Genomic DNA, 12,367 nt, shown 5'->3' on the forward strand with positions numbered 1-12,367 from the left:
CCAGAGGAGTCTTTCAAAAAGTACAAAAAGCATTTCAGATTAATGCCAGCAATCATTTATGATTTTGAAAATCTAACCTTTGGGACCTTTCAAAACTAATCACAAAAGTAGTCATTTGCTGAGGAGAAAAAACATCCCCATCTGTCTGAATCTTATACATAAACAGAACTTATTTTAATGACTGTCTGTTTCAGGTAGCTTGAATTTTATTTATTTGTTTATAACTTCTTGAAATACAATTGCAACCTGGGAAGAAAAAAATTAAAAAAAAAGAAAAAGGAAAAGGTCTGAGCCTACTTAACATCATCCAATTTCTTCTCCTGATGCCACAGCATTTTACCAGACACCATGGAGATGGCAGGTAATGTGCAGCAACACTATGTGTTGTCACCATCCACAAAACTGACAGCAGACATCACTACAAGACCAGAGAATGGCATCTTTTCAAAGAGGATCCTTTATCCCAGCAAGGATAAAAATAGATTTTAAAAGGATCAATCATCATTAGCAACAAAATTCTGGAGACTGCCCATCATCTGCAGACACAGGAAAACACCACAAGCATTTAGAAACACAAATCTTAAAGCAACAACCAACTTGGACTTTTGCCCAAACACACTCTGAAAGGAAAACGTGTTAAAAAGACATCTTGCTCCTTTGAACAGTCATAGTCTCCTGTCTGTAAAGCCATTTCTCATGACTACTGATTCTTTTCACTGCTGCCTTTTGCTCCTCCTTCACCTCCCCCCGGGTAGATTTGTTTTGTAAAACAGGGCAATGCTACAGGTGATTCAGCAGGTGAAACCTGTTTTTTCTTAATTTCCATCAAACAGTTGCAACACAATGCTTTCAAAGGCACCACATTCATTTACAGAAACTGGCTAAATATAGTTCAAGATGCAAGACAGACAAAGTTAGGAGAGTTGCTACAGCACTTTTCAACAGGTGTCTGGTAACTCTGCTTTAGCTCCATTGTGCTCAGGTGAAACGCAGCTGGTTGCCATCCTCATAGAACTGCAGCATGAACATATAACAAGGCAATGGCTTTACAATAGTAAATGTTTCTACCTTCCCACTTCATCCCTAAAACAGGATCATGTTCATCTGTCTGCTGCTTTGAAAAAAAATGGACTTTATGGCAACACCTTTCCTTACACTGCAAAAGGATGCAGAATGCTTTTGTGTGTGGATGTATATAGTACTAAGCATCTACAAAATTCCTGGTATATTAAGTGATTCCTGTTGGCCACCTGTGTCCCCAGTGTCATTTTGTCTACAAAAAGGAAGCAAGATAAGGCTTCTGCTGAAAAGAGGCCTTTGGGGTAAAAGAAAGCAAAAAGACATCTTGTACCAACACAACTCAATTTTTCTCATTGATTTGAAACATTTGACAGCAAAGCAGCGTCCCTCCTGGAAAAGGTGACATTCTATAGCTGTTTCTGGCTTCTCTTTCCCAAACAAGGAAGGATCCTTATCTTACACTTCCATATGTGTCCCTAGTATACGAAGTTCGAAGTAATCCTACAGAAAATTGCTGTGGGGTCACGGGCCAGAGAGAATAACAAACACTTAAAAATCTTAATAGCTCTTCCAGTAGCAAACTTTAGAGTACAGAAGACATCCAGGACATCTGCGAGTGAAAAGATTTCTTCAGTGTGAAAAGCCAGGAGCAAACTGACAAGAATTCAGGTTTATTTTGCAAAAGAAAAGTTGTTTCTGAAATGCAATTTTAAGTGAGTGTAATAAAAGATCATTGGTGGGAGTTTTTTGTGCCTACTCACTGATTTGAAACAGCAACTGTATTTTGTTTGGCTGCCAGCCAACCTCATATGTTAGCATGGCTATTAACTGATCTACACACTCTTTTGGATCAATCAGTTAACATAGTGGCAGATCGCAGGGAACTAGCATGCTTACATTGCACCTCACATTCATGGAATGTAAATCAAGTCAAAACTGACAAATCCTAGCTGGTGATTAATCTGAGTTTCATTGTTACTAAAGGCAGGAGAGTGTATGTAGGCTTTGTTATGAATAGGACAAACATCCATGAAAAACATCAGAGGACAGTTAGAAAGAAAAATCTGACTTAAAAAAAAAAAAATGCTTGAAATACTACAATCTGGCTATTTTTAACCGTCAGTTCATTTATCTTAAATGCAATCTGTGCCTTAGGAAAAGAAACGAGTAAATACAGCAACCAAATGATTGATATTTATATCCTGACCCACACACTGCAGAACAAAGACTTCTGTTGTAATGTTACTTTTTTTTTTTTTTTTTTTTTTAAACTTACAAAACCAGATTTTACCTTTGCATGGTAATTATTTGGAGGCAGATAGGTAAGATGGAAACAACAAACAGGAGTCCAGAGTCTCAGCATCTCATCTTTCCATTCTAAGAAGAGCACTGACATAATTATGTTTATAGTCAGTGTTTAACTCTTCCTGCTAAACAGATCACGCTTACCACGCTGGAAAGAACAACGCTAGTCAGGACTTGGGAAAGAAGCTAAGAAGCATTGAAAGGCTACCTGAACAACCTGCAGAATGTGAGCAAATACTACCTTCTCTATTCTTTTCAAGTGGCACTGGGGAGCGAGTCAGAATATTGAAATAGAACTAGTGTCTAATCTTGGATCAACAGGAGCAAACCATGAGCAGTGACATATTGGGAAGGATACTGGCTGCATAGCTTGTCAAATTTTCACATACAGAACTGAACTCCATCTTAGTGAATCTTCTCTGCCCTGCATCCTCCTTCACAAGAATTCAATCAGTAAATCTGGATTAATCTTTTATTTTAGGTCTAACTTTCAAGCAACCATTTTTTATGAACTAAAAAAATTATCAGAGAAAATTCCTGCTTCCCCTTAATATTGCCAAAGAAAGTTCACTGAATTTTTCAAGTTTGTATTTCTTAATTTAGAAATATTACAAACAGCACTGATGCATCTCATGTTTTGATAACATGAAGATTTTCAACAAAGTAATGCTTCAAGTGTTTGTGAAACCCTAGTAAAACACCTATTACTGCAAAGCATTTGTATGGGGGTCAAATTCAGGATATTTAATGAATTTTTTGCTCGTGCGCATATTTGCAAGAAGAAAGACAGAAAGCTTTATGGAAAAGTTTGTGTGCTCAGTTCTACCAGAACAGTACACAGGAAGAAATTAAAATTAGTTTTTCTAAATCCCATGAAGTACTTTAAACTGACTGTGGTAGTTCCCCCGCTTAACGTTATCTGGCTGCTTTGGCGGGTAATGGGACAGAGACATTGTAACATAATGTAGTTACAGTAGCGATTTATTAAATCTTCTTACTCTTTTACTCAAGAGTATGATTGCAATTCTTCAAATGCCTTTGTAAACCTGAACTAGATCCTAAGCCATTCACCTGTCTTAGAGGGACTTGCAGACAAGCTCTCATGATTCTTTTCTATAGCACATTTGCTGCAGGTACAATCTTTACTGGCTGATCTGCTGCTGCTAAACACCACCAAGAAAACTTGCAGTTATCAAAGCCACTTGAAATACATCCTGAAGGGATCTCTTACATATCAGAATATCCTACAGTCATTGGTGTCTCTCTTATGTTATGTTGTTAATAAACTGATAAAACTCACATTTGAAATGGACTTCACATAATGCTCCCCACCATGCCAATGAGGAGGCTGTTCCATACTTTTAACATCCCAGAAACACGTGCCTATATGAAGAGAACTCTAAAGGCCACCAGCTCCTAGCAAACCGGGTCTCAAAAGGCTAAATCACAGGGTGACAAAAAAGTCATGCTCTGATTTTGTAGCAGGAAACAGTCTTAAACCTGCTGATAGGATAAATACTTGCTGGTAGCAAGTATTATCTGTAAGACTGGTGCTGCAGAGCATAGCGAGTTCCAACTTCACCACCAAGGATGATCAAAAAGAAACATTACCACAATTCAATAAAACATACATAAGTGAATAAAAAATCCAAAGTTTTAGCTGACTTAAGATTTAATTTCTTACCCCATACAGTATAGGGTTACAGCTAGGATCTCTCATTCAAATACTACGTACTGTCTAAATGCAGTCATAGATTCAATCAAGGTTGGAAAAAACCTCCAAGATCATCCAGTCAAACCATCCACTTGCCACCAATATTTCCCCAGTATTTTAGATGCTAATACAACAACATTTTTCTATTTTATTATTATTATTTTTTTTAACATCTCCAAGGACAGTGACTCAACCACGTGAAGTCATCATGGTGAGTTCCAAGTTTCAGTACATAGGGAAGAACCCACCTCCAATAAAATTATACCGGACTTCAGGTATTACGGTTCAGTCAACAACCACTACCTCTACAGCATAGAGCAGGAAGTAAATATACTAGCACTTGGAAGGAGTTTTGAGCAAAAGTTTTACGCATTCCTGGGCACTGTTTCCTGAATTCGGTGGATGATCTTCTAAAATAGAACCTCTCAAAATGGTATAGGCTAGAGATGACAAAGTTCCACCAAGAAGTAGCGAAGCCTGCTTGTGAGAGAGTCCGGAACATCTTCAGCATGCTTGGATAATGTAAGGCATTAAAGGCTACTCATAAATCCAAGAACAGAAATTAATTCATTGTGCAAATCTGTAGCTGCCAATGGTTCATTTCACACTGAAAAGTCTCATCTGCATTTTCATTCATGGACATGGTACTGCTCATTCATTAATCACCCTGCTCTTCTGCATCCTTATATAACATCAAGAGAGGTTGTACTCTTTAGTTTTAATGTAGTCAATATGTATTATGAAATAGTATGTCTTATTTTTTGTGGTGCTTAGTAGCTTAAAGAAGCATTTACAAATACCTATTTTGTTTTATACTAAGAGGTAAGATACAAGGCAGAGATAGAGATACAAGGCAGAGATAGCTAATCTATTTTGATTTCATCTTTGTTGCAGTTGCTATTACAGCTAGAAAGATTATCATGGTGAAAATGGGAAAAGAAACAAACAAGGAAGGAATGCTCACCTGTATCCAAAGATCTAGGTTCACAGGAAAGACTCCACAGAGGAGGGATCTCCAGAAAGAGATCCTTCCCCAGTGGCAATCAGCCCTTAAATGGGGTCTAGGACCTGTGACCCCTTCCAGTCACACAGCTGAATTGCCTTCACTTGTGCTCCCATGGCTGACTCAGTCCTTTCCTCAGGTGATCAGCCAGTGGTTCAGGCTCTGACTCAACAGTACCCCCTCTCCATGATAAATTTTAGAAAAGCATTGGGAAGATGTAAACACCTATTGTTACTTCGCTGTACTGCTTGCTGTATGATAAACAGAATCCAATGTGGTGAATAATACTTGTCATGGAATCACAGAATGGCCAGGGTTGGAAAGGACCTCAAGGATCACGAATCTCCAACCCCTCCGCCACATGCAGGGCCACCAACCTCCCCATTTAATACTAGACCAGGCTGCCCAGGGCCCCATCCAGTCTGGCCTTGAACACCTCCAGACACGGGGCATCCACAACCTCTCTGGGCAGCCTGTTCCAGCACCTCACCACTCTCTCTGTAAAGAGTTTCCCCTGACATCCAACCTAAACCTCCCCTCCCTCAACTTAAAACCATTTCTTGTAACACTACTGTTGTTCAAGTCTGAAACACAAACCCAGATCCTGCTCAAAAAATGTTTTAACTTCAGTAGTTAGTTTGCCTTTAATACAATTAAAAATATGGGCTAAGAATATTTATAATGAAGCTTTGATTAAAAGTTTGCCGCTCAGTTTAAATAAGCGCGCATGTTACTAGTGTCTGTGAATTATAAACTATTTGATTATGGTTCACGTGATGTCTAAACACATCGCAGCTGAATTGACTAATTGATTTTAATCACCCAAAAAAAGCAACTTTACACTAAGGTAGGAATATTTACATTCATTTAAAATACTGCAGGATAATGTATGAATTGAATCTGTAAATGAAGCTGCTGTTCACTAGCCTTCCCTACTTTTTATGCAGTCTTGACTATCCTGTGGATATATTATAAATGACAATACCTTAAGATCACCCTATAATAACTGACATAGAAAAGAAGAATCCACTGAAATCCATCTTAGTGCAATGTACAGTGTACACTTATAAATAAACTCAATTTCAAGTTCAGCCTGTATTTCCAGCCTCAAAACTGACAAAAGTAATTACTCCCTACCAAAGCAAAATAATCAAACAGACCTGCAGTTTTAAACATGCTGTTCTGGAGCCTTGAGGGAAGAGGGGGGGTTCTTCAAAAACTTGCAAGGAATAATAAACAAACAAAGGAGCATCTGGACAGAAGATGTAAAAGCAAGCAAGGGACCATATCACCCCTGGAATGTGTCACAACACCAGCAAATCAAAAGTGCTGAGACAGTGACAGACGTAGGGGTCAGTTCACAGTTAAACACTGATGATCTTAAACCAGTCTTATAATGGAGATAGGAACAAGCTCTTTGAAGAGAGATGGCAGAGTTCAGCTTCTCAGAATATACAGATCTTTATCTATATACAGATCCTTATAACGTGCGTTCATTCACCGAGTTGGTCATTTCTTCAGGACACAGGCACTGAAGTAATGACATATAACAAACAAGAATCTATGCCATTTGACGAGCTAAATCACATTACTAGGAAATACAGAAGCAATAACAGATAAAAATAAATCAAAATAATTATATTTTTTCAAAAAAAAAAAACTTGCTAATCTCAAGTCCCAGCTGACCATGCTGTTAATCTAGAACTTCTTCTGCATTCAGCCCATTTCCCAAGGAAAGCAAAGAAAATGCTGGTCTAATGCCACAATATTTAATTTCAGTAAATTGGTCCAGATGCATTGTTTTAATTGAGTACTTCAGCTCAAAGAGAAAGCACTTTTCTAAGAGCAGTATCAAATTCAGTAATTTAAAATTAAGACAGCATCATTTTCATAAATCATCTAGAACAATGAACTAGTTAATCCTCAGTTTCACAGACTAGCTAACTGTTGTTACACAGTACAAAAGTGACAACAAAGGAGAAAGACTTGTTCTTCTAGCCAACACTTACATGTATTGGTGAAGCAGGATCAGGCTGGACACTCTGAAAATAAAACAGAAAGAAGTTTACATACAGGGACTTGTCTTCACAGAAGTTAGAAGACAATTCAGCATTTGGATACAAACTTGTTTCCTACCTTTAGGAGAGAATACTGGCAACTGGCCATAACGAGACAGAACAACAGAACCCAAATGTCTTTGCAAAAGCCTTGGTTTAGAGTCAGGAATCCAAGAAGTGAAACGAGAACTACTAGGAGAATAGAAAGTACATTCTCCTTTATATCCTCTGTCCTGTGTGAATAATAATAATAAAAATATTTATGTAGTTGTTACAGCAATGCAGATTCATTTGCAGCTGGTATAAACAATCAGTGCTGGAGCAATCAGAATTTCAAGGACCTGAGATTTTAGTCCTGAAACTACATATCCATGTTTAACATACCTCGCTCCCCTGCCAAAAACCTTAGACATTGTGACAGCCAAAACCTACAAATAAAAAGCATAGTCTATGCTGGGCTTCAGTGCTTATCTGCACCCTTCAATCTCTCTTCCCAAATAGGATTCCACAGTAGAAGCGATTTGTACGTATGCAAGTGCATCACTATAAAAGAAAATATTTAAATAAGGAAATAAAACATTCATTTAATGAACATCTGACAACAAAGAATTAAATGAACGACCACATTCACCATGCTATGTTTTATTTCTTTTATCTGCTCCATTAGAACACAGAAGCCGAGGGAGAAAAATGTTAATATTCAGGATATAAAAAAGATGATCAGTAAACATTTTCTGTGCAATTAAGAAAAAAAAAGCACCTGCTCTGAACCTAAGATCCCTGACTATAAGTCTGATTTCTTCAAAGTGTAAAAGTTGTCCTCTGAAATTTCTACTGTGGAGCTTATATTAGCATATAATGTGAGTGTAACACATATCCAAAAGGAACGACCAAATAGCAATAAGAGAGTGAGAACTATGAGGAATGCAAGCTAACATATCTAACATGTTGAAGTAGTCAGATTGCCACACGAGGTCTAACTGCAAAGGGTACTGCCAGAAGAGCTGATGCTGAATGAAACTGAGGGACTGCAAGAAGAAGAGATGCCAAGACAAGAATTTTTCTCTAAACAAATAAAACCATACCAGAACAGAGGGAGTGGCTGAAAGATCCCCTTCTGAATATCATCTATAATTTTTCATGTATTTTTTTAAAGACTGCAGTACTTGACTTACAAGAGCCTGGCACTTCTGTATTTTTGACCAACGTATTGACTTTTTTCATCAGAAAGCTTAAAACCACTGGATCTGACAGCTAAGCATCAAATTTAAGGACTGTTCCACAAGACTGGTGCTCACACAAACCCAAGTCACTCTGGAAAATTAAGGGCAGTGAAAAACACCAAAAATATCCTAAAGGAAAATATTTTCTTCTACTTAGAACAAACAAGTATCTGTCTGTTCAACTTGAATACGACACTAATACAACGTTTGCTTCTTTCTTCTCAAGTGGCCTCCTCTGTTCAGCAGATAGAAAGGGATGCACACTGCACAGCAGGTAGAGTTGGATGCAGAAAGCTTACCGGTCCAGCAGTGCCAACAAGGTCAGCCGATCGTACCAGACTTTAATCCATTTACCAGGGAATATGATAAATCGGTAAAACTGCCTGTTCAATTTCCGCTGTGCTGAAGAACATGAAGAATCTTCAGGTTCCTGACTGGGTTGCTTTAAAAACAAACAAACCAGAAATGCGCAAAATATTCTTCTGCACTGGTATATGGCTGCCAGCAGTACAGGTATTTGAAGGGCTAAATTTACATTAAGTTTCAGAATTGTTTTTCCCAAACAGGAATAACCAGAATGTATTTATCTTCACTATGTAGGTTGCACTGGAAATAATGCCTCCTATCTCAGGGAAACTAGAACAATACCTAATATATTAGCATTTCTATTATCACTTTAAAAAGTTGCTGAACTACATTCTTTAAGCAAAAATTTACTTCAAAAGATTACACTTGCTAATCCTGGCACAGTTTCGTTCCTCTTGGGTTCTCTGTCCTACCAGAAAGTAACATGAAATTCAATCAACTGCAATAATTAGCTCCATCTTCCTAACAAAAATTGTTCGCTGTAATAACTAAAAAAAGAAAAAAGAATACTGGTAAAAGAGTCCATTAAAAAGATCTGAAGATCTGATTATTCACTCCTGAGAACATTTTAACATCTATTTAACTGAGTGTCCAAGTGAGCATTTTGGCTCCAGAGGAACTGTAATATTTGGATAAAGTTGATTACACAAGGCTTGCACAAGGCTGTAGTCAGATTTTTGAGATCTATTTGGGAAACTCTCAGCAGTCCTAAGCTACTTACCAAGTGTAACAGTACTTCATATATTTAAAAAAAAAGAGGGGTGGGGGGTATAAACCTTCACTTTGTAAATTTATATTGTGGCAGAGACAGCCTGAAAATCTAAGTTCACTGAAGTCCATGACAAAACTCCTGACTTACTAAGGCTTAGGATTTCATGTTCAATAATAAATCAGAGAACAGGAAGTTCTGAAGTTACTGCCTGCCCTTGTTATGAACTTGCCACATAAGCCTGAGCAACATGCCTTACTTCTTTCTTAATGATGCAGTTTTCCTAGAAGTAAGAGTGATAATGGTTCTCTAATTTATGAGCAATTTACAAGATTAAAAATATTTGGAAAACATTTGAGCTTTTAGATAGAAGTCTATGACCAAATCCGAAACATATTTGTAACAAACAAGGACAATTAACAGACTTTTAACTTAAAACAATTTCTCTATACGATTTGCTTTCAGCTTAAAGTTTCTGTTCAAAATCCAAGAAGTAAGATAATTAACTGACATTTTAAGGTTAAACATAAATATCAAAGTAGAACTTGCCATGGAGAAAAAGATAAGGTTAACGTTATTATAAAGGGAACTGTCAAAGCAATATTACACCCTCAAGCCATTGGTCCAAGAGCCCAAATATAGTAAAGTTCAAACATGACCACATGTTACCATCTTAAAAGAACTCTGAGGGCTTTTTTCTTTTATCAGCTGCATTGAGAGATGTGGCTTTGACATTCCACAATAGACATCCAGAAGCCTGGTTGCCTGATTCAGAAAAGGGAAACCAGACATAAGGTTTTAGGATACTACTGAATCCAAAGAAAATGTAATATTATTAAAATGTGGTGGTGCATCTAAAATCATAACAGCTACATGCTCTTCCAATGAAATTAGATAGAAGATCAGCTTCTTTAGGTAATGGAGTCTAGCACAGACCACAAAACTGTATTTTGCAGAGCAGTTTCTCACTTGTGCAGTTCTTTTCTGCAAAGAGCCCCTTCAAGTCAGTAACACCTATCTTCTCCTAGACTCTCCTCAGTATCAGTAGAAAACATCTGAATTGCATCTATCAGCATAAAATAAATCTAAATAACTGAGCAGTACTGGACAAAAAAAAGCACAATAAATCAACAAAATTGTCTTAGCAACAAGGCTGCAGCATTTGTTTGTATAATAGTTTATCAAAATGCTAGAAACTGAGATATTACAATATACCCGTGGGGTTTCTGAGAGGGTCCTTCGTGCCACCATTAGAAGGAGCTGCTGCTGCAGAGCACTTGCTGCCTGATCCCCAGAAGATGGTTCCTGGCTCTCTGAAGTGGTGGTACTAGAAGAACTGAACTGTATCTCACTGCATACAGAGGGGAGAAAGGAATGAGACTGTGTTAGAAAGCAGCATCTTCGTAGTAATCCTGAAACATCACAGGAGGAAGACAGGCTGGCTTACAGGACAAGGAGCCTCCCAACTTCATACCTGAAACCTAGTTCAGGCCCACAAAGCAGTTAGCATGCAAATGTAGATACACGGTATACTATCCTCTGTAGAGAAATGGGCACTTCCATATCATGGTTTTTCTCATCCCAAGATGAATACCTAGAATGAATTCCACTTCTGAAGTGCATTTTGCTGTTCACTGGCAATTCAGAAAGTCTTATTGTACACTGAGATTTGAGTGTCAGAACAATAAGCATTTAGAGTCACCTGATGTGACTCCTAGTCCAAGAGTTGTTTTCAGAAATATCAGTGTGGCACATTTCCAGACCAGTAATACTGAATTAAATTTCTGGAAGAAAAACATCATCTCTTTTTTTCTAGTTGTCTCTATGCATCTCCACTTCTCACAAGCACACTGCTGTAAGTATCAATAATAGATTATCTATGACAGTTTCCCTCTTGTTTACCTTCTCCTATAACTCAGGTCAAAAGCTGCATATCCACAGTGCAAAACTACATGGTAACTCCTCTGGAGATACTTTAAAATGAGCTTTAAACCAAATTCATTTAGCTACCTACCAAACTCATCTAGCCTCAGCAGCACAGAATTTGATAAGTATTAATTTACCCCACTGAGTATTCAGGCTATAAGAAACTTCCTTCTGCCTTCACAAGATGACAATACATTAATCAATCATTCATAAAAGGCTAATATAGATAACCTGGTATTGAGGTCTAAACTCAATCTAGGAGAACAACAAACAAGATGATTTCCCACCATGCCACATGTTTACTGCTTTATGCTTAAATACTTTATCCTCTGCAGTTACAGCAGCAATACCTTCTGTGTTGCAAAAATGGTTAGTTACTATCACCTCATCCAAGGCAGTCAGTACCAACTGTTCCTGTCTTCCGCAAAAGAAAGACAAGCAGGAAAAAACTTAAGTCATTTGCCTCTGTTCACCCAAGAAGCCTGTGCCAGAACAAAAAATAAACTCATCTTGCACACCCTATATGATTGTTCCCATGCCACCTCAGGAGCTTTACAGTTGTGACTGTCCCGTACAAAAGAGGCTGTTAAATTAAACTGCAATGGCTATTGATACAACAGGATGAGTTTCAATGTCTGGATCACTAAGAAGCAGGGCTGAAGTATCAGACCAACAGCCTAAAACAAACACTGTATCCTTCTCACCACTAGGACTTGCTATCTCCACCCAGACCAACAGGAATACCAGCAGCACCAGGATATCACTACAGAAGCCATCCTGCCTTTGGCCTCCAGACATGTTAATCTAGTTTTCTTAACACCTTGACTCATGTCAGGTTTGGGTACCATCTACCACTCCAGCTGAGTTATCAGATGAGCACAAATGAAAGTGCCCCACTGTCCTGACCCCAATGGCTTCCCCTGTACTCCCCAATCCACCTGCTACAAGTAGAGAAAGATCTGTTCCATATAGTGTCACATGCTCTTTGGACAGTACTAGGAAATGAGGGCTAGGCCCAACATGATCAACTGATGGCCCAGCCAT

At 38.1% G+C, this 12,367-nt stretch overlaps 1 protein-coding gene across 1 annotated transcript in view; it reads right to left on the minus strand.

The window, feature by feature from the left end:
• Window positions 1–12,367, minus strand: part of PCNX2 (pecanex 2) — a 150,398-nt gene that overhangs the window by 103,590 nt on the left and 34,441 nt on the right. Inside the window, exons 9-13 of the mRNA XM_052670834.1 lie at window positions 10,613–10,748; window positions 10,067–10,162; window positions 8,622–8,764; window positions 7,179–7,332; window positions 7,052–7,084 (exon numbers count right to left, since the gene is read on the minus strand). Coding sequence (XP_052526794.1) covers window positions 7,052–7,084; window positions 7,179–7,332; window positions 8,622–8,764; window positions 10,067–10,162; window positions 10,613–10,748 — 562 coding nt within the window. The remainder of the gene's footprint in view (window positions 1–7,051; window positions 7,085–7,178; window positions 7,333–8,621; window positions 8,765–10,066; window positions 10,163–10,612; window positions 10,749–12,367) is intronic.

The sequence above is a fragment of the Tympanuchus pallidicinctus genome, unplaced genomic scaffold (genome assembly GCF_026119805.1).
Source record: "Tympanuchus pallidicinctus isolate F22 unplaced genomic scaffold, pur_lepc_1.0 scaffold1, whole genome shotgun sequence".
NCBI lineage: Eukaryota > Metazoa > Chordata > Aves > Galliformes > Phasianidae > Tympanuchus > Tympanuchus pallidicinctus.